We start from the raw sequence: 23,174 nt of genomic DNA on the forward strand, positions 1-23,174 counted from the left end.
CCACCTGGAGGTAGCTGCTGGTTAATACTTGAGTGTGTTCATTCTGACATTTCTCCATGGGATTTATATCTACAGGGCCTGCAATGGGATCATACTATGTGATTTTGCTTTTTTAATATCTACTCAAGTGTTCCATCTTAAGTGTGACAGGCCTGGTATAGATCTGTCAGTCTGGGGGACTGGAATGTGCCGTCCTTCTATCTGCTTACTGTCTCTCCTCCTGTCTTGCAGTGGACGAGTACATTGCCATCGCCAAGGAGAAGCATGGGTACAACATGGAGCAGGTATGCGTGTTTTCCTTGCTGTTGTTGAAAGTAGTTTCTGAGGCCACTCTATCAGGAGGCCTTCTTTGTGCTCAGTAGCAGCGCTGCTTCACTGGCAGTGGTCAGCGCCACAGACTCAGGCTGCTTTCTCCTTTCCCAGGTGAGGATTAATGCAGAGTCTTTGATTTGGAGGTGGCTGTACAGGCTGTGCACTTCTGCAGGTCTGTAGCCTTGGGGTGGTGGTTACCACCTGGTCAGTAGGGAGATCATTGCTGGGGTGCAGCATTTTCTCCTTGGATTATGTTATTCTTCTGCATCTGAGATGTTGTTTTCAGACTTCTGATGCCACACACAAACCCATAGTGTTTTATATTCGTTGGTGGGAGTCACTTTCAGGTTATAAACCCTTGATATCATTTAGAATATTGGTAAAAAGTGTTTTTCTACAAAAGTGTAATGGTAATCTTATTTTATTCTTACTAATTACTGTTTTAAACATATTTAATTGGGGTCAGTGCTTCCCATGGAGTTGACCTGGCTCTTACTGCTTGTAAATTACTAGCACTTCCCATTTATACTAACGATCAAAGGCACCATGAGTTTAGGGTATGCAGAATTATACATTTTTCTTTAGGTTTGGCATTACTTTTAATTAATTAAAGGTATGTTTAGAAAAGTCACATTAGAGCCAGGTGTGGGGTGCACACTTGTAACCCCAGCTACTCAGGAGGTAGGACAATAGCAAGTTCCAGGCCAGCCTCAGCAATTTAGTGAGACCCTGTCTCAAAAGATAAAACAGGCTGGGGGTATAGCTCCGTGGTAGAGTACCCTGGGTTCAATTTCCGGAATCCCTCACTTCTCCCAAAATGAGCGTTTAGCATGATCATTTTCACTTTAGAATTTCAATAAGGGCCTGGGCAAGGTGGTGTACACCTGTAATCCCAGTGGCTCGGGAGGCTGAGGCAGACGGATCGAGTGCAAAAACCAGCCTCAGCAATCTAGTGGGACCCTGTCTCAAAATGAAAAACATAAAAAGGGTTAAAAGGGGCTGTGGCTGTAGCCCAGTGGTTGGGCCCTTGCCTAGCACGGTGAGGCACTGAGTTAAATCCTCAGCACTAATTAAAAAGAAATAAATAAAATAAAGGTATTGTGTCCACTTACAACTAAAAAAAAGATTTTAAAAGAAAGGGAGGGGGGCTGGGAATGTGGCTCAGTGGTAAAATGCACCTGGGTTCAATCCCCAATACCAGTAAAACAACAGCAACAACAAATAGATAGATAGATAGGTAGGTAGGTAAGAAAATGATGTGAGAACAAAATGGAAATGTTAATGAAGATAAAACCTAAAATGAAATTTAAGAACTCTGGAGCTAAAAATTATCATAACTGAAATGATGAATTCACTTGAAGGATTCAAAGATTTTGAGCAGGCTGAAAAAATCAGTGAATTTCAAGATAGAACAATTTAAATGAATTGAGTTTGAAAAGAAAAAAGGTTTAAGAAGGGTGAACAGAACCAAAGGTCCCTGAAGCCATCATCAAGAAGAGCCACCTAAGTACCTGGGTGTTCAGGAGATGAAGAGAAAGCACTGAGGACAGAATTGTTGATGAAATCATGGCCCAAACTTTACAAAGCTGCTGGAAGTCATGAATATAAATATCAGAGCAACTGAGAAGTCAGATAAGACAAACTCCTGCTCATGAAACTCAAAGACAAAGGTGAAAGTAGCAAGGGGGCAGCCACCTGGCAGGTGCGCACGACTGCAAAACAATCATTTTTCTCCTCAGAAACTCTGCAGTCCCAGAGACAGGGGCTAAGGAATGCATTCACCATTCTGAGAGAGAAACTTGTCAACCAAGATCCTATGTCAGACAACACTGTCCCTCAAAAATGTGAAGGAGTGAGGACATTCACAGATAAGAAAAAGGAGTTCATTACCACTAGATCTGCCTGTGGATGGGGGAATGAAGGGACATCAGCCAGGTGTGGTAGCACATCCTGGCATTCCAGGGACCCAAGAGGCTGAGGCCAACCTCAGAAACTGAGCCAGACATGGTCTCGAACAAAAAGGCAGGGGTTATAAGTTTGTGGTAGAGCTACCACCTGGAATCAAGAGAAAGTGGGGAGAGGGAAGAAGAGAGGAGGAGAGAGGAAGGAAATTAATACTGTGTGATTTAGCAGTTCCACTGCCGGGTATGTACACAAAGAATCGGAAACAGGATCTCAAACCTATATACCCATTCACAGCAGCTAAAATATGGAAGCAGCCCACATACCCAACTGGTGAACAAATAAGCAAAATATGGTTTGTACTTACAACGGAGTATTATGCAACCTTAAAAAGGAAGTATGCTATAGTATGATGAACCTTGAGGACAGGATGCTATGGAAAATAAGCCAGTTGCCAAAGGACACACACTGCATGAGTCTCCTTAGGAGAGCCTAGAGCCCAAAAACAACATGGACAGAAAGTGGAATGGTGGTTGCTAGGGCTGGAGGAGGAGGTACTGACAAGGGGTTATGGTAGAGTTTCAGTTTCAAATGAGAAGAGTTGTGGATTTGGGTGGTGGGAATAGTTGTACCACAGTATGGTTGTTGTGTTCAGTGACATTGTACACTTAGAAGTGGTTGCAGTGATAAATTTCATGGTATGTGTTATCACAATAAAAACTTGGAGTGGAGCCACTTCCAGGGTTTTAAGATGCAGAGAACTACTGATCTGTAAAATGGCAGATAATGAAAAAAATTGTGACTAGATGGGTAACAATGAGCAAGGAACAACATAATCAAGATTTCACAGACTCCTCTTCAGTCAGTGAAGAGGAGGAACTGGGAAGACAGAAAATTGTCCTGTGGTGATGGACACTCATTACGTTGTGGAGTTTTTCTCTGTGAAAATGCATCATCTTCGGGCTGGGGCTGTAGCTCAGTGGTAGAGTGCTCACCTAGCATGTGTGAGGCACTGGGTTCGATCCTCAACACCACATAAAATAAATTAATAAAACATAGATATTAAAAATAGATAAATAAATAAAATAAAGGTATTATGTCCATCTACAACTAAAAAAAAGATTTAAAAAAAACGCATCATCTTGAAGGAATGGACCTCAAAATCATGGCACTGTCAAAGCATTGTTGTGTCTTTTTTACTGCTGCTTGCTGTGCTTATAGCTGCGAATGATTTTGAAGGAAAACATCAACAGCATGTACCATGTGTGGAGACAGTTCCTTTGTGTGCCAACTGAGTAGGCTTATGAATTGTGTCTTCTCTTGGGCTTGGGACACCTGCACACCTTTTTGCTTTCTCTGAGCCCACATATAGTTCAGTTACATTAGCTGGTTGTGAACAACTCAGCTAATTTCCCTGAGCCACCTATTCTGGTCCGGTGGTTTGCCCAGATGAAGAGTGCTCTGAAGGAGCCATCTCTTTGTGGATAATCATCTCAGAAAGGCCTACATGTGGGGTCTTGGGCACAGCATTTGGAGAGACGCCTCCTTATTTCATAGCAAGGGCAGCTCGCTTCTCAGGTGGTGAGCCAGATGATGAAGGGTGTCAGGGATTTGAAGAGATGCTGGAATATGCAGAGACTGCACAAGACTTTGCCTCGCAGGCCAACCTGGCAGTTCAACTCCTAGTACAGAAGGGTGGATTGTTTTGAAATGTTGGCCTACACTTCAGTTCCTAACATTCTGTTTGATCTGACTGGAATAACTCGGACATGTTCTTGGACCTTTTTGAACCTTCTTTGGTGCAACTCTGATTGGGAAAACAGTAATTAAAAGAAATATTCAGAAACTCTGTTTTATTAACATGCAGCAAGCACATAATGGAGCAGCTGGTGGCTTTCACTGGTGCTGTCTCCAGCATAGGTGTGTCTCTGCAGAAGTCCTTCTGGGAAAACCTGGAGCTGCAGAAGCAGAATGGGTTTTCTCTCCTCAGGGAGAAAACCGGTTATCCTGGTTTTTCAGCCTATCAGGGTACAAGGTTAGGCCAAACAGTGGTTGAACTCAGAGGAGAAAAATAAATAACCAGAGAAAGTTTTTAACTGCAGAAATTAGAATATATGGGTTCTGCCTTTAATCAGGAGGACTCCAAACCAGGAAGGAAAATTCCCTTTTCCAGCTGTATTTAAACTTTACAGAAAGCACACTAGTCCATATTTTGCATTGGCGCGCTTTCCTTCATATGTAGATCAGTCCACCTTGTCATTGTTTTAGGGCAGACTGCAGTGTTCAGCTGCAAACCAACAGAAACTGGCCTTCCTTTAATTACATTCAGAAGGCCTACATGGTACAGTTAAGTGAGTTCACACCACACCCAAAGTTCCAATGTATGTAAATTATAGATTGGATAACAGTCTAACTTTTTATGCCAGCCTGCCTCTGCCTGCCTCTTCACCCTCACAAAAAGGCCTTTGTATGATCTATTGTACACCCTCTGGCAAGTTGGTCTTTAAATTTTGAGACAGTATAAGGAATATCTCATTGGTGTCTCATTTTTTTTGTTTGTTTCGTATTTGTAGAAGTCATGGGAAAACTTTATAAAAGACATCTTTGAATATTAAAAAAAAGTGGGGGGAAATGCGGTGTATGACAGTATCTTCTACTTAGCAGTATATATGAGTCAAGCATGTATTTGTCTAGATTTAAAGTCATACATGTTCTTCTTTTGCCAGTCTGACTTCCATTTTAGTGTTTCATTCACTCCATTTGTGCGGTCTAAGATTTCACTGGTATCATTTTTCTAGGCTCTTGGAATGCTCTTTTGGCATAAGCATAATATTGAAAAATCATTGGCTGATTTGCCCAACTTTACCCCCTTCCCAGATGAGTGGACTGTGGAAGATAAAGTCTTATTTGAGCAAGCCTTTAGTTTTCATGGGAAAACTTTTCATAGAATCCAACAAATGGTAAGTAGATGAGGCCACTGACACCCCTTCACCCCCTGTCAAAGAGTATACATGAATGATTAGGGCCTCATACTACTGGACAAATATCCCCATGTTCAATCAAGCTGCCTTCAGAGGCAGAAACATCCTAGTGATGCTCTGTGGGTGCCGGGCTTCATTGCAGAAGTGAGGCTGTTCCTAGCACTTCCAGCTCTCAGGTGGAACTCAGCAGCCTCCCATCTCAGAAGTTAAACCAACAGAAGGATCTCTGGTGATTGAGGTGGAGCGAGCTGGGTCCTTATTTTTCTGCGTGGGGAATATTTGCATATCTTTTACATTTAGAAGTTATTTGGTAGATTCCTATTTAAAAGCTTGCTTGACATTTGTATTAATCGTGTTAAAATGAACTTTAAAAAATTAAGCTAAAAGATGTGCTAAGGACATTGGTTATGTGAAAAACGGTTCACCTTAGTCTAACTTCACAATCTTTCATTGGCCAAGCCTACTCACAGGCTTTAGTAATTTGTAAATGCATTGCATTGAAAGTGCATTTTGTCAATTGTTTTTCCTTACCAGAAAAATGGGCTGTGTCTTAGGACATTTCTGAATATGTGAGTGTCCCTTGTTAAATATAACTAAACATGTTTGGGTTTTTAAAGATTGGCTTTAAGTCTAAACCAATTCTTCTTTGTATTTAGCTTCCTGATAAATCTATAGCAAGTCTGGTGAAATTTTATTACTCTTGGAAGAAGACAAGAACCAAAACTAGTGTGATGGATCGTCATGCCCGGAAACAAAAGCGGGAGCGAGAGGAGAGGTGAGCCTGCTGCTGGGGTGAGGGGTCATCCAACCACCTAGAGGGAAGGTGGGAGGGCTGTGCCTTCAGCCAGAGGCAGGTGACATGTGCTATTGGAGCACTCCTCCTCGGGCACTCTGCCTCACCATCCTGCTTGCTGGCAGTGAGTGGGCTTTGATTTTGAGTGCGTGGACTTTATCATATTTTTTCCCCTACCCTTAAAAGATGGTTCCTTCTAATAGAAAGGGATCTTTTGTTTTATAGGTTGAAATTAATTTGGTATGGTAATTCAAGATTTATTTGACATGTGTATTTGGTTTGTTTAAAGAGCATACAGCTTAATAAAGGTAGTTCTAAGAGAAAAGTCTATGGGTTATGAGCGCCTACAGAAATAAATCAGAAAGATTCCAAATAAACAGATGATGCATCTCAAGGCCCCTGAAAAGAACAAACCAATTTTAAGACTAGTAGAAGGAAATCGATGAGAGCTGAAATCAATGAGATTGAGAATAAAAAAGCAATACAAAGAATCAATGAAACTAAGAGTTGGTTTTTGAAAAGAAAAGATTTTAAGCCCTTAGCCAAACTAACTAACAGGGGGAAAAAAAAGAGAAGACCCAAACTAATAAAATTAGAGATGAAAAAGAAGAAGTCACCATAGATAGACATCACAGAAATCAAGTGGATCATTAGGAACTATTTTTGAAAACTTAAAGTATAAGTTTTCCAATAAATAGGAAAACTTAGAAGAAATGGCTACATTTCTAGACATGTATTATCTGCCAAAATTGAATCAGGAGAATGTAAAAAACCTTAACAGACCAACAACCAGCAGTGAGATAGAAGCAGTAATAAAAAGCCTTCCAAAAAGAAGCCTAGGACCAGATGGATTCTTGGCTGAATTCTACCAGACCTTTAAAGAAGAACTGATGCCAGTGCTCTTCAAATTATTCCATGAAATAGAAAGAGATGCAACCCTTCCATATTCATTCTATGAAGCCAGTATCACACTCACATCAAAGTTAGATAAGGACACACCAAGAAAGAATACTCCAGACCAATATCCCTGATAAGCTTAGATGCAAAAATCCTTAATAAAATATTAGAAAATTGTATTCAATGAAATACTAAGATTGTACATCATATCCAAGTTGGTTTCATCCCAGAGATGCAAGGTTGGTTTAACATAATGCAAATCAATATCATAAAGGCTATGTACAAAAAAACCCAAAGCAACCCCATAGTAAATCAGGATAAACTGAAAGCATTTCCTTAAATCCAGAATAAGACAAGGACATCTATTCTCACCATTCCTATTTAATATCGTGCTAGAAATTCTAGACAGAGCAGTTAAGCAAGAGAAGGAAATAAAAGGGATAAAAATAGGAAGAAATAAAATTATCACTCTTTGAAGAAGATTATGATCCTATACTGAGAAGTTTAACAAACCAATTCAAAAAAGCAGGTTATGAAACTAACATACAAAAATCAATAGCCTTTCTATATACCAACCAACAAATCTGCCAAGAAAGAAATCATAAAAATAATTCCATTTACTATAGCCTCAAAAGAAAAAAAAAAAAAAAAGAAAAACGTAGGAATAAATCTAACCAAGGAAGTGAAAGACCTACAATTAAAACTATAAAACATTGAAGAACACCTCAAAAGATGCAAAGACCTTCCCATGTTCTCAAATAGGCACAATTAATATTGTTGAAAAGACCTTACTACCAAAGGCAATACAAAGAGTCAGAGCAATCTGGAAGCATCATGATACCTGACTTCAAATTATACTACAGAACTACTGTCACAAAGACTGCATGGTACTAGCATAAAAACAGATAGATCAGGGCTGGGATTGTGGCTCAGCTGTAGAGCGCTCGCCTAGCACGGGCGGGACCCTGGTTTGATTATCAGCACCACATAAAAATAAATGCATTGTGTTATGTCCATCTACCAAAAAAAAAAAAAAACAGATGGATCATTGGTACAGAATAGAAGACACAGAAACAAATCCATACAGATAGTCATCTGATCTTTGACAAAGGCACCAAAATCTCATAGGGAAGAAAAGGCAGCCTTTTTGACAAATGGTGCTAGGAAAACTGGTTATATGTAGACTGAGACTAGATCCTAATCTCCTGCCCTGCTCAAAAGTCAACTCAAAGTGGATCAAAGACCTAGAAATTAAACCCAAAACTATTCAACTCCTAGAAGAAAATATCTGGTCAGCTCTGCAGCATATAGGCACAGGCAATGACTTTCTCAGTAGAACCCCTAAAGGTCAGGAAATAATGTCAAGAGTTAATAAATGGAATGGCATCAATTAAAAAGCTTTTGCTCAGCAAAGGAAACAATTAGGAATGTGAAGAGAAACCTACAAAATGGGAGAAAATCTTTAATAAATGGACAAATGAATCAAATAGGTACTTCTGTAAAGGAATACAAATGGCCAACATGAAAGGACATTAAACATCATAGCAATTAGGGAAATGCAAATCAAAACTACATTGATATTTCATCTCAAACCAGTCAGAATGGCAGTCATCAAGAATACAAATAATAATAAATGCTGGAGAGAATGTAGAGAAGAAAGAACACTTTTACCCTATTGTTGGGACTGTAAATTAGTACAACCACTATGGAAATCAGTAGGAGGCTCCTCAAAAGACTAGGCGTGGAATCCCCTTATGACCCAGCTATACCATCTCTTGGTATTTATCTTAAAGAATTAAAGTCAGTATGACACATGCATACCCATGTTTATAGCAAAACAAATCACAATAGTCAAACTGTGTGATAGTCAAGATATCCATCAACAGATGAATGGATAAAGAAAATGTGGTAAAGGGGTTGGGGTTGTGGCTCAGTGGTAGAGCGCTTGCCTAGTATGCGTGAGGCACTGGGTTCTATCATCCACACTACATAAAAATAAAATAAAGGCCATTATTTCCACCTACAATAAAACAAATGTTTTTTAAAAAAAGAAAATATGGTATAAAAGTCTTATCCAGCCATAAAGAATAATGAAATTATGGCATTTGCTGGAAAATGGATATAACCTGAGGTCATCATTTTAAATGAAATAAGCCAAACATTGAGCACAGAGTGTCATTTTTGGAGAATTCAAATCTCTGGGCCTGAGTGTAAATTGAGAGTGGAGTTAACTATGTTTTCTCATGTGGAACCTAGAGGGAAAAAGGAAAAGAAAGATTATGGGGAGGGATCTCATGAAAATTCTAGATCAGTACAACAGAAGAAAGGGACCAGGGGAGGGAAAAGGGGAGGGAGGGAGGAAGTGGGGGGTGATGTTGTCCAAATTGTGTGCATGTAAAAATATGTAACAACAGATACTATCATTAGTACAACTATAATGCACCAATTTAAAAAATGGAAAAAAATATTAAACCGATAAACACAAAAAATACAGTTTACTTCCTCTTTCTTTTATTGTCCATTATGTGTGAGAATGAGAAGTTCTTTTTTTTTTCCATGTGTTGGGGGTGGAACCCGGTCGGGCTCTAACATGCCAGGCAAGCCTAGACACTGAGCCACACCAGCCAGGTATTATTCTAGATAGCTCATTAAGCTGCAGTAAGTAAGGGTGTTCTGAGTTAAGCTGTGTAGAACCATCTCCTCTCATCCCTGTGCTCAGCAGTCTTCTAGTATTGGCCCTGTAGGTTCTGCTCACCTCTCTCTCAGCCTCTTCCCCAAGCCTGTCTCCTCAACTGTGAACTGAAAAGGCTTGAGGCCCAGAAGGCAGTGCACACAAGGCTCTTCTCTTAGAATGATGGGACTACATGGAGGCTTTTAAAATTTATATTTCCCACATTTTCTAGAGTATATTTTCATAAACTAATAATAAAAAATAAAATGGAAAATGAACTTTATGGTACCCAAACTTCCTTCTCAGGATAGTATTATTTTAAATGAAAAGAGAGTATCATACAAGAATACAGAATGTCATTTTTGGAAAATTCAAATCTCTAGGCCTGAGGGTAAATTGAGAGTGGAGTTAAGAACATCTCTAAGGCTCTTTGAAGATACGAGATTCAAGCCACAATAAAACTGCTGACCTGGGTACATCTGCATATTCTTGGACATTCATACCAGTGAATGTCCATTTAGGGGTCACTAATCTTAGTTTTTTGGATTAAATTTTCATTTCCTTCATACGTTAGGTCTAGTGTATTGTTTATAAATGGGGTCTGGCATCACAATCAGCAGAGTTAAGTAGAGTGAATTGCTTATCTTGAGTAAGACATGGGAGCACTGGCTGACACTTGTCTGTGCTCACCGCCCAGGTGCTGTTCCTTGTATTATGCTGTAGGTGGCAAGAATTGCTGTGCTCTCCTGCCCCTCTGTCGCACCGCGATGGGGGCACACAGCCACAGCAGTTGCACCTGAGAGGTGGCTAACCTCCCAAGGGACCTGCCTGTGAAGTAGTGGCAGAGTCTGGGCAGGTTCCCTCAACCCCAGGCTCTTCTCGCACACTCCCCTCTGCCAGAACTGCTTGAAGCCTTGCCACTGGCCGGGAAGGGGTTGCAGGATAGTAGGTATATTCAATTGGGGTGGATTCTGGAGGTCCAGTGGGAGGAATTGAAGTGCCTACTATCCTGCCGTCACCAGTCTTCTGTCGGTTTTCACTGGACAAATCAGGCATGCTGCTTGACTTCTATGAGACTCATTTTTTAAAAAACAGAGTTCCTGTGATGTGCAGTGGCTCATGCCTGTAATTATCTTTTTTTAATGTGTATTTTTTTAGTTGTAGGTGGACACAATACCTTTATTTTATTTGTATGTGGTGCTGAGGATCGAACCCAGTGCCCGACGCGTGCCAGCCAAGTGCTCTCCCTCTGAGCCACAGCCCCAGCCCTCACTCCTTTAATCTTAGGCACTCAGGAATTTAAGGCAGTAGGATGGCAAGTTCAAGGCCAACCCCAGCAACTTATGAAGACCCTGTCTCAAAATAAAAAGGGCTGGGTATGTGCTCAATTGTAAAGTGCCCTTGGGGCCCATCCCCAGTGCCACAAATAAATAAATATGTTTCTCAGCAGTCTGAAAACATATAGTAATTTTATATGAAGTTTTCCATTAAATAAATTTATAGCTATGTTTGTACATAAAATAGCATTAATATAGAATAACCTTTCTTTAACTTGTTCTTGTCTTCCAGTGAGGATGAACTTGAAGAAACAAATGGAAGTAACCCCATTGACATCGAGGTTGATCAAAATAAGGAAAGCAAAAAGGAGGTATTTTTTCTCCTAGTACTTGTTTAGGGAAATAAACATATTACTACTTACACAGATAAAACCCTCCTCTCACCCATTCTACTTAGGGTATTAGTTGGATTTTTAAAATAGTACCAACTCTGCTTTATAGAACTTAGAATTTTGTTTGCTGGGAATCCTGAGTAAGGAAGCCTTATAGGAAAAGCTAGTGTTGACCAGTGGGGCTCATTTTGGTACAGTCCTCATGCCCTCTCTGAGGAGGCTAGCAGGTGGTGGCAGGGAGGCTGGGCTGCACCAAGCATCTCCTCCTGGCCCTCCTGTCTGCTGTTTGCCTAGGATCTGCCCAGGCTCTGACCATGCTGGATCCTAAAGGTGACTGAAGATACCTCAGGGAGCTGACATGGACTCCATGTGTCCTTGTCAGTCAGCAGCAACAGCACAATCCTGGGGTTGTTGCTTAATCTCTCCTAGCTTAAAAGTCATTACACAGGGGCTGGGGTTGTGGCTCAGTGATTGAGCACTCGCCTAGCACGTGTGAGGCCCTGGGTTCGAACCTCAGCACCGCATAAAAATAAATAAAATAAAGGTATTTTGTCAAACTATAACTAAAAAATAATTTTTTAAAAAAAGTCATTACATTAGGCTGGGGTTGTGGCTCAGTGGTAGAGTGCTCGCCTAACATGCACGAGGCACTGGGTTTGATCCTCAGCACCACATAAATATAAAGATATTGTGTCCACCTAAAACTTAAGAATAAATATTTTAAAAAAAAGTCATTACACAATAGATTTGTAGTCCCCAGATTCAAGGGATCCACAAGCCCCTACAGTTGTATATGACGTTTACATGTTTCATATGGGTATATGAAGCCTAAGGCGTCAGAATTCCCAAGTGTTCTCTATCCCTAAAAATATAAGAACAGTTATCTTAAACATTGAAAAGCCCAGAGGACTAGACATCTCTAAACTTTGTCACAGCAGTAGTACACGCTTTTTATAGACAAAATAGGAAAATACAGGTAAACAAAGAGAAGAAAATTAAAGTGATTTTCAGTATTATCACCTATAATTGCTGCAGACATTTTAGTGACTTTCCAGACTTCTTTCTCTGTGAAACATACAGGCCCATGTTTATATATACTTCTGAATCTATTCAATTTTTAAAATAATAAAGGAGGCTGGGTGTGGTGACACATGCCTGTGATCCAAGCAACTTGGGAGGTTGATGCAGGAGGATTGCAGGTTTGAGACCAGCCTGGACAACTTATTAAGACCCTGTCTCAAAAAATCAAACAGGCTGGGGATGTAGCTGAGTGGTAGAGTGTCCCCCAGGTTTTATCCCCACTACTGAAAAAATAGTAATAATTTTTGAGAGGGATCTTACTATGTATTTTTTACCACTTTTTAAGTTTATTCTACCTTGAATTGTTTTTATGTCAAATATATTTGACACATGGCTATATAGTACTAATCCTATGATGCCTTCGGCATGGAGCTCGTTCATGGTGGGTGGGTTCCTCGTGTCCTCATTCCCCTGCTCTTTGCTATTAAACACGTTGAGTTTTGATGGTCATGTAACTGTTTGTGTGTTTAATATTTTCTGCTAGAATAATTCCTGGAAGCAGAAATGTTATGTTAAAGTGTTCCATGTGCATTTTTATGGTTTCTGTCACTATACATCACCACACAAGCAATCAGTCATTCTTTCTGGGTGGCACTTTTAGCAGTGATTGTTAGGCCTGCCCAAATAACAAGATCCCAGGGGCTAACTGAAGTAGGTTGTTTGGGAAAGGAAATTGTACTTGAACTTTTTATAAAAGCCTAAGTGGAACATTTTTTTTTTTTTAAAATAAAAGGAGCATTTTAATTCTTGTTCTTAGAAACTATAAAGACTATGTACATGATTCAGAAATAGGACTGTACCAAATAGTGGTCAAAGAAGGATCGTCCACTCTATGCCTCTTCTTTTTTCTGGTCACTCAGAAATATGTTATCAGCTGTGATTGTTGTTGCTTGTTGCCTCATGTTATTTTTTTAAAGTAACTTTTTAGTTGTAGATGAACACAAAATCTTTATTTTATTTATTTATTTTCATGTGGTGCTGAGGATCATATCCAGTGCTTCACACGTGCTAGGCAAGTGCTCTGCCACTGAGCTACAGCCCTAGCCTATTGCCTCACGTTATTTTTATCCACGTATTCACCATAGTCTACCTTTTCTTCCACATAAATTCAGGACCCATTTTTTACATATTGATATGCCACATCTCTAAGGTCTGGCCAGAAAGAACACTGATATTCCATGCCATGTTGTCTTTTGGCTAATGTCACCCATTTGGTATTCTTTATTCTCCCCTGATCGACACATCTCATTCATTGCTAGAGAAAATATTGTTACTGGATTTTCCCCTTCTGCCTGTCTCAGGTCAGGGTTCTGACCTACTTACCCAAGTAACTGCACATGATTCAGACATCTTTCAAGAACCACACTGCTGGCTATTTCAGACTCATGCCTTATAAACTGATGAAGTACCTATAATGCAGGTCTTCAAACCTGGCTTCTATTTTCTTTTTTAAAATCTAAACTTTTAGTTTCTCCTGATGCGCTAGCCTGGGCAACCTCTACTCAGGGGCTAGAACATTTTTAATGAATGAGAATAGTCTTGATTTTATATCAGTTTCCATAATTTATTTATTTATAGCACAATTTCCAACTCAAAAAGAATCTTGGAAACTAAGTATAACATGTTATACACATGTTATTACAACATGTCCTCAGTCAGTAGGTAGTCTTTATCAAATAGCATAGTGCCTTACAGAACATCATTTACAGCCTTCTAACACTTTTACTACCATTTTCAAGAAGTCACCATTACCATCACAGTTTGCATTGTCATTTTAGCTCACTCTTTTAAAACATAAAGCAAAGCCAGGCATGGTGGCACACTCTTGTAATCCCAGTGGCTTGGGAGTCTGAGGCAGGAGGATCATAAGTTCAAAGCCAGCCTCAGCAATTTACTGAGGCCCTAAGTAACTCAGTGAGATCCTGTCTCTAAATTAAATGTGAAAAAGGGCAGGAGATGTGACTCAGTGGTTATGCTCCCCTGGGTTCAATCCGTAGTACTGAAAAATGTGATGAAACATAAAGCAAAAAGCCTGAACATGTTTTTACTTGGATCACTGTATATTACCCCAGCAAGTTGGGGTTACAAACAATTATAGAAACTTACTGTTTTTAATATGGTTGCCAGTAAGACACGGATTCTTTTGAAACGTGCCAAGATTTTGTGTTTCTAAAAAAATTAGCAACAGTCCTGTGTTTTTAAGTAATAGCACATATCTTTTTAGAGCAAGTTTTATGACTTGATCTAAAAACGAAGTGTCATCCAAAAAAATTTTTTAAATGTATAAAAAGTTATAGTTCATATTGTAGTTGTCCTCCCTCCCTCTTCATGCACACCAGGCAACTGGTCCACCACTGAGCTCGATCCCCAGCCTATGGCAGTTTCTTTCCTAATTGAAATATTTAAAGAATTAAGGATGTTTACATGTGCTGAAGCATTTTTTTCTTTCTGTGGACATACGGCTACTGCATTACTAGAGACGGCTGCTGGGATGAAAGAGCTCCCTCTTCCTTTACCTGTCTGTCATACAGGTAAATGTCTAGGTGGCTGCAGAGCTCAGAAGAGAAGAATACATTTTTTTTTTTCCCTGTGTTACTACAGAAAGCTGAGGATGCTTATTATCAGAGACTTAAAGAAATGGGATAAGGATGTCTCTGTTCAAAAAGGAAACAGACACTGAAGTACTTAACCAAAATCCCATAGCCATGTTTGTGTCTGTTAAGTGCCTTTTAGAGCTTATAGGTGATAATCAGCAGATGGCATGGTATGTGTCTTAGATTGTTTGCGGCTATATTAAGAACGTGCTTATTGCTACTCGTGGCATTTTTGCTTTTTGGTTTCATTCATCAAAATTTGTTTATCCTGCAGGTGCCCCCTACTGAGACAGTTCCTCAGGTCAAAAAAGAAAAACATAGCACACAAGCTAAGAATAGAGCAAAAAGGAAACCTCCAAAAGGCATGTTTCTGTCCCAGGAAGATGTGGAGGCTGTTTCTGCCAATGCCACTGCTGCTACCACGGTGCTGAGACAGCTGGACATGGAGTTGGTGTCCATCAAACGACAGGTACCCGAGTCCAGTGCTTGGGGGCGGCTTTCACCCTCCAGGTGTTGCTGCTCACAGTGGCTATTTCCTTTCCACAGATCTAAGAAATTGTATAGAAAATCTTGGATATTGACTCATTAATTTTTTAAAAATTTACTTTTAAATTGAAGTATGGAAAAAGTATGTGGACTTTAATTTATCTATGGTACATACATTTGTGTGTGTGTCTGAGTGTCTTGATTTTTAACACATGAACACTCTGCAGTGGCATATCTGGACCAGGAAGGGGACCCTCTCCTCCGAAGCCCCCGCCCTTTTCCATTTCCAGAGCTCCACTCCCTCTGCTCTTCCCTGAATCGCCTTCTCCAGGAGAGGACCACAGGTTTTGTGTTTTAAAGCCATAGATTGGGATTTTATAATTTATTTTATAACCATGTGCTGTTATTTCTTTCCCGTCTCATTTTCTTTCAGCGTGTGGGAGCCATCTGTATAGTGTGGCACTGTTACCTTGTTCTGCTCTTTCTCATTGCTTAATGGCACAAAGTACCTGTTTACTTGTAGTTGTGTCAAAAAAGAAAAACATAGCACGCAAGCTTGCCATTCAGGGCCAGTACATGTGGTACTGGTGCAGACATTGCTTATGTGAATGCTGATGCATTGTGCATGTGTCTCTGTTGGGCACATCTCTGTGGATCCCTTTTGGTGGGACTGCAGAGTTATCACCTGTGCAGCCCTAGGTAACACACCCAGCAGTTCCCTACAGTGGGCCTGTCGGCTTACCTGGGCTTTGGTTCCCCTGCTTGCATTTCCTACCTTCAGCACTGTTGGACTAATTGGGCTGTGTGTTAGTTTTGTTGTTGTTGTTATCGTGGACCTTTATTGGTTTATATGTGATGCTGAGAATTTAATCCAGTGCCTCACGTGCATGCTGGGCTACAACCCCAGCTCTTAGACAGCTTTTTTGCTGTGACCCGTAGACCCGAAAAGAAGAATTTTAGAGGAGGAAAAGTTTATTGGGGCTCATGGTTTTATTCCACGGACAACCAACTCCATTGCTCTGGACCCGTGGAGAGGGAAGACATCATGGCAGAAAGGTATGCTGGAGGAAAGCAGCTCAAGGATAGGCCGTCAGGAAGCAGAAAGAACTTGCTTCACCACGGACAGAATGTAAATCCCAAAGGCACATCTCCAGTTACCCTCCTCCTCCAGCCACACCCTACCTGCCTATCATTGGATTGATGCACTCACTGGCTTAAAACTCTTCAGCCAGTCGTTTCACCTCTCATCTTTCTCGCACCATCTCACACATGAGCTTTGGAGTACCCCTCATGTCTAAACCATAACAGGATGTCCAGCACTCTCCCTGGCCTTTACTCACTCACCCTCCCCCTATCAGTTGTGACAACAGCAACACCCCAGGCTTTGCCAGATTGCCCCTTGGGCACATTGTCCCCACTGTATCCTGAACAGCACTTTTTCTTTCTCTCCACTTTTTTTTTTAATTTTTTTATTTTGGAGGAGGTATGTGATCAGGAATTAAACTCAGGGGCTCTTGACCACTGAGCCACATCCCCAGCCCTCTTTTGTATTTTATTTAGAGACAGGGTCTCACTGAGTTGCATAGCGCCTCGCCATTGCTGAGGCTGGCTGTGAATTTGGATCCTCCTGCCTCAGCCTCCTGAGACTCTCAGGTTACAGCCATGCGCCACTGCACGTGGCTTTTTTTGCATTTATAATGGTGTTTTATCTCACTCTCTATCCTGCCTGTAGTCCCCTACTTGTTGGCCATTTAGATATATCCTCTTGCTCACCCACTTATCCAATTTTTGTCCATTTCTTTTCTTTTGGATTGTTTTCTTCTTCATCTGTACATGTTCTTGATTCAAGTTCTGAATTGTTCTCTACCCACTCGTCTCATAAACATATGCTTCCCATCCTGTGTCGCCACATGTTAATGGGGTTTTCTGAAATTCTTTTTTCTTGTAGTGGGTGTTGGTACTGTTAGAAATACCGGGGTGCGGCAAGCAATCAAGCCCATGTTGGGAAGTAGCTCAGCAAGGTGGACTTTACTTATGCTAGAGATGTGCTCCCAAACTGGCTGGCAGTCACACCTAGGCAGGCAGTGCCCCTGCTTTATCCCTAAGGCAGTACTGCAGCTTGCTCTGATAGGAGGAGCTCGGGGTTACAGTCCATGTGACTGGCTCATTTTAATAATGGGGTGGGCAAAGGGAAGGGCTAAAGCTTTAATGGCTATGACTGAGTCTTATATCATGATTAAGGCTAAATAAATACTATTTTCTGAAAATGTTCCACCGAACTTTCTATTTTTCATAGTACTGGGGATTGAACCTAGGGGTAAAGCCCCTGAGCCACATCTCCAGTCTCTTTTGGTTTTTATTTTGAGACAGAGTATCACTAAGTCTTTGAGGCTCAAACTTGTAATCGTCCTGCCTCAGCCAACTGGAATTCTATCAGGTAGTCTGTTTCTCACCTTACCTTCACTGGCTGGTGGCTTCAGCTCTGCCAGGAGCCTTTCCCCAGGTGGGAAGACATGCTCCCGCACCTCCCTAGCAGCATTGCCCACCTTTTGCACTTAGTCTGCAGCCCACCTGTATTGTTAAATGTAAGGTCGCTGTCAGGGGGTTTATAATGCAAGCATCTATTTGACCAGGTACTTTTTATTGAGAAGCCTGCCCTTTCCCACTGCAGTGCAGCAGGACCTGCATTTAAATCCATGGGTCTGGTTTGAGGCTCTGTTCCTTTGGGCTGTGTGCTCATCCTTCACTAATGCATGCTATTCTAGTTTTATGTACTTTGTAAATTTATCTGGTACTATAAGTCTTCTAGTTCTTTTTTTAAGAACAATTTTTAGTTGTAGGTGGATACCTTTATTTTATTTATTCATTTTTATGTGGTGCTAAGGATCGAACCCAGTGCTTCACACATGCCAGGCGAACGCTCTACCACTGAGCCAGAACCCAGCCCATTCTTCTTGTTCTTGATTTTCCCTGGCTCCTTGTACTTCCCTAGAGAAATTTGAACCACTCTCAATTTCTAGAAAAATAGTTGCTCTAGAACTTTGTCAAGTTCACATCCTTATTGAGACTTCTGGATGAATGAACATGGTGTACCACTATATCTCTAAGTCTTTAATTTTTCTGTTTTGTCATTTCCTAGTAAATAAGGCTTATACGTCATTAGTAATAGTTTCATGTTCTTAGGTATTTGGTACTTTCTGAAGGGCTCTTACCAAAGAAAGCATTTTAATTTTTTTTTTTTTTTTTGTAGTTATTTGCACCTACCATGTAGAAAGGGCTCATCCCTTTCATCTGGTTGCATAGTACATTTAAACTGGAGATTTGGGATGGGGATATAGCTCAGTTGGTAGAGTGCTTGCCTTACATACACAAGGCCCTGGGTTCAATCCCCAGCACCATACACACACACAACAAAAGAAAAAAAACTGGAGATTCAGCAAGCAGCCTAGTATTAGCCTCCCCCTCCCCCCACCTTTTTCTCTCTCTCTGGAATTCAGTTCCAGGAAAGCATCAGCAAATTGTGGACAACAGTTTAGTTTGGGTCTCTGCTGCTTTTGAGTTGTTACTCTTAATATCTCCCTTGCAGGATTAAATGGGAGACCAGCTGCCACCCAGCTGAGACGTATGGGGTCTGCGAACCTATCTTCCTTCTGGTTTAGGGAGACAGCACAGAATAGGGCCGGGCATGCCCTGGGAGGGGAGGCAGCTCCTTGTCTTGATGTCAGCACAGCTGTGCTCTCATCTTGGGAGAATCGATCTTCTGGGCCTCTTCTTGAATGAGGAGATTAATCCTTGTGGCCTGATCTCCCGGGACCATCAGGGCCGCTGTGCAGAAGCAGTGGGGAGCTCTGATGAGAGCGCTGTTGGTCATCTTCTACAGGGAGCTTGTTTTCCTCCTGCTGAGTTGGTTCCTGGTGGTTGATGTTGTTGTATGTGGAGGAAAGGCAAAGCCCCCTGCCAGAGAGTCTGCTGAACTTCAGTACAGGAGGTAAAAATGATGCTTTGGTTTTCAGGGTCAAGAGCGGCCTTTTCTTTTTGCTTTTTGTTTTGTTGTTATTGTTTTGAGCACTGGGGACTGAATGCAGGGACACTCTACCACTGAGCTACATCCCCATCCCTTTTTATTTTTTGAGACAGGGTCTCACTGAGTTGCTCAGTCTGGGCTTCAACTTGCGCTCCTCCTGTCTCAGCCTCCAGAATTGCTGTAACACAGATGTGTGCCACTACTGGCTAAGACAGATTTTTGTAACGTGAAGGTAACTGATTGGGGGTTGACAGTTTTGAAGATGTGCAGGTTGGAGCCCAGCTTATTGGGTGAGGAGATAAGTGCTTCCATGCCACAGCCAGCAGTACTGTGGCTGCTAAGTCCATTTCTAGACTCAGTGACTGTCATTTATGTGAGGGACAGTCACTATGTGTGCCCAGGTTTGCTAGTGTATCAGGGGAACACTCACTTGAAAGTAATAGGAAGAAATCTGCTATCGGCTTGGGTAACTAAGGAGTGATTTGTCTCCAGTAGCAGGAAGAATCGGCATCAGTGGGTGCTGGCCTTAATTCATCTATTTACAGATGCTCCCAGGAATCCAGGTGCTTTTAGGTTCTCTCCTCTGCCATCCTTAGTATATTGGCTTCTCTTGTTATTGCTCCCCCATGGGATACTTTGGGAGCCATTTTGTAACCCCCGCATTTGTATTCAGGGCAATAATAAGAAGAGATGAGGTGGAGCTAACCTGTCTGTCCCTGGTAGCAGGAAGAGCAAAACTGCCCTACCAGAAGCCCCAGCAGATTCCTGCCTGCCGGCTCCCCCCACAGTGCTTCTCCTCTTTGCTCCTAGAGAATAGCATCAGTGCCTGTCAGAAACACAGGGAGAAGGGCCCTGGGCACTCTTTGTGCTCACAGTAAGCAGAGCCTATTGCTCTGGGCCTCCTCTGGATGGAGAATGAAGTGGTCTGACAGCAGAGACAGCACTGTGCGCACACAGAGGAAAAAATAAAGCTGTGCCCCATTGGGAGGTCTGCCTGAGGTGCCAGGCCACATGCCTTAGTGCTGATCACACCTCTGTCCCCTCTCTTATAACTTAGTTGTCCCTCTGGCGTCCAGCCTGGTTGGTACAGTGTTGGCGATTAACCTCATTCTTATTCTGATTATAAACACTGGATATTTCGGATATGGAAAGTGTATGGGGACTAGAGGTATATGCTGATGAGAAGTTAGAGCTCACTTTGGGTTCAGAATTTGAGAATGTTCTACATTTAATCTCCTTATTTGGACAGGAAATGCATATTCTAAGTACATTAATCTCCTTAGAGAATGCATGTGTTTATTAATCACAGTGCAGCATGTATCTAGTTTGTGTTATCTGCGAAAAGCCAGCTCAAGTGAGGAGAGTGACACTTTCCCCTGGAGTGCCAGGGGCTGTACAGTTTTCAGGCCCTGAATTCGCTCACCATCAGCAACAGGCAACAGCTGTGTCTAGTTTGTAGCCTAAGGAGTCAGAGACACAGGGAGAAGGGCCCTGGGCACTCTTTGTGCTCACAGTGAGCAGAGCCTGTTGCTCTGGGCAAGCTCTGAGTCCCCAGAGTTTTGCAGGTAGCTGGTGGGTACAGGACCTTCGGGTAGCCCAGCGGCAGGATAGACAGTGCTGGAGGGCTCAGACTATCACACTGGGGACTCACTATGAGGAAAGCTCTAGGACCTGTTATTTTCTTCTGATTTATCCTTTTCAAAACACAGTGATAGAAGCAGATTTCAAAAAACCAAGATCCCTGTGCTGGGGTTGTAGCTCAGAGTGCTCGCCTAGCATATGTGAGGCCCTGGTTTAATCCTTAGCACCATATAAAAATAAATAAATAAGATGATATTGTGTTCAACTAAAAAATAAAATATTAAAAAAAACACCCAAGATCCCCATTTGTGGCTTTATTGTAGGGTAAATTTGGTGCACATTTGTTTTCTTCAAAGTTGTCTTTGGGTTTTAATGTGGAAAGATAGAAGTCACTGTTTCCAGTACACTCTGGGGTATCCTAATGGCAGATGGTCAGATTCTGGTCCGCACAGGGCTGGTCTTACTTGGGTACTAATCCTACAGTGAGGAAAAATTTTCCCCCAAATACCCCCTCTTTAAAATTTTTTTAGGGAAAAAAAACAAACAAAACATGACATAAGGGCATATAAAACTGGAAACTGGTAAGGGAGCATCTTCCACTCTTGAATTTCTTTGGAGAATATCATCCTGCTTTTTCCCTCGCTTTCTTGCTGGTGTGGTAATTCAAAGATGAAAACCACAAGAGTCAGAGGTCCTCTGGTGTGGAGCATGGATGTGCCTCTGCTGGTGTTCAGGAAAGAGCACGGCCTCTGGCCTGCCTGGTTGAGGAGTACCCGGGAAACCTGAAGCAGCATGCGGGGTTGGTTTGCACTGCTTGTGCTGTCTTTTGATTGGGCAAGAGCCGTGAAAGACTAGGTTAGAGTTAGAGCAAGACTGAGGAAGAGGATAAGGTGGATAGGATAGGGTGTGGGAAACGCGCTGGCGTGTTGCTGCCTTCCGTCCCCTTTGAGGAGGCCAGTGCTTGTGGACCTAGGCAGCACAGGGTGGAGCTCTGAGAAGCTGTCACCACAGTGCTGCATGGGTCCTGGGCCTGTTCAGCCTTTATGCTGGCTGCTCTGTTACTTCAGCTCATTTCTGTGTGGTGGAAAGCCCAGAAATATCCTCTCCTTTGGAGCAGACTGCAGCTGCGTGTTTTGCTGCTCAGGTGGTCACTTGTGAGAACCAGGCACCTTCTCATCACCCTGCCTTCTTGGCTATCCCTTATCTGTTGCTCTGAGCAGATAGCTTCAGGAGTCTTGTAAGGTACCAAATATCTTTAAGAGGACCTTTGGGACCACTTGTTTGGTCTACAACAGGGGTGAGGAATTGTTTTGCTCTTGTTTTTTTAATTATTGTTGTTGGGTGGTGGTGTTTTTGTTTGTTTCTTTTAGTAAGTTTTCATTTTTAAAATGAAAATCTCTTTTCATTCTTAGATTCAGAATATTAAACAGACGAACAGTGCTCTCAAAGAAAAGCTTGATGGTGGAATAGAGCTGTATCGACTTCCAGAGGTAGGGTTATGGAACATCATCCAGGAAGTTGTACCCACGTGTATGTGCTTAAAATGTAATGTCTGTGACATATCTTCAAAATAAACCTCTTAGAAAAGAAGGGTATGGGCACAATTTTACAATTCTCAGTGACATTAAAATTTGACAGGAGTAAATGAAAAACTCATTAAACTGTGGTAGAAACCTGCTTTTCTCTGAGTGTGATACACTAACACTGCATTTGCATATTCAGGTCACACAGAAGTGCAACGCCCGTTGGACCACAGAAGAGCAGCTTCTGGCCGTACAAGGTATGGGCATCTTCAGAAAGTACCGGGGTGGGGTGTGGAGGGGGTGCTGGCTCTTAATTCCCGTGGAAGATTGCTATCTCTTAGTGGGAATCATCTGTCCGTGTTCCCTGGCTGTCCTTTCTATTCTTTCTCTCCCACTTTTCACAAGTTGAAAACTAACCGGGAAGCCAGTTTTCTAAGGGTGTGAGTGTTGCATGTTAGGAGTTGCTTTGGGGCTCTGAATAGTCAGAAAGTGTAAATCCCCAAAAGATGCAGATGAAAGGTTAGGATTTTAAGGTAGGCAGTGCTCTGTACTTGGGGAATTTGAAGAGCTGTGACCCAGAGCATCCACAGCCATGGGCACTGCAGGACTTGAGCAGGTCATGTTCTGTGACATGTGATGGAAGACAGATCCCAGCTGACAG

At 41.8% G+C, this 23,174-nt stretch overlaps 1 protein-coding gene and 1 pseudogene across 2 annotated transcripts in view; both read left to right on the plus strand.

The window, feature by feature from the left end:
- Positions 1-23,174, plus strand: part of Rcor1 (REST corepressor 1) — a 132,644-nt gene that overhangs the window by 101,576 nt on the left and 7,894 nt on the right. For both annotated transcript variants that reach the window (XM_058582219.1, XM_046453146.2), the window contains 7 exons: positions 232-284; positions 5,013-5,174; positions 5,852-5,970; positions 11,126-11,204; positions 15,174-15,368; positions 22,403-22,480; positions 22,713-22,770. In XM_058582219.1, the coding sequence (XP_058438202.1) occupies positions 232-284; positions 5,013-5,174; positions 5,852-5,970; positions 11,126-11,204; positions 15,174-15,368; positions 22,403-22,480; positions 22,713-22,770 (744 nt within the window). The remainder of the gene's footprint in view (positions 1-231; positions 285-5,012; positions 5,175-5,851; positions 5,971-11,125; positions 11,205-15,173; positions 15,369-22,402; positions 22,481-22,712; positions 22,771-23,174) is intronic.
- On the plus strand, positions 3,345-5,006 carry LOC124098327 (vacuole membrane protein 1-like; annotated as a pseudogene).

The sequence above is a fragment of the Marmota monax genome, unplaced genomic scaffold (assembly GCF_021218885.2).
Source record: "Marmota monax isolate L192 unplaced genomic scaffold, Marmota_monax_Labrador192_F-V1.1 WCK01_AAM20220418_F8-fsc00190, whole genome shotgun sequence".
NCBI lineage: Eukaryota > Metazoa > Chordata > Mammalia > Rodentia > Sciuridae > Marmota > Marmota monax.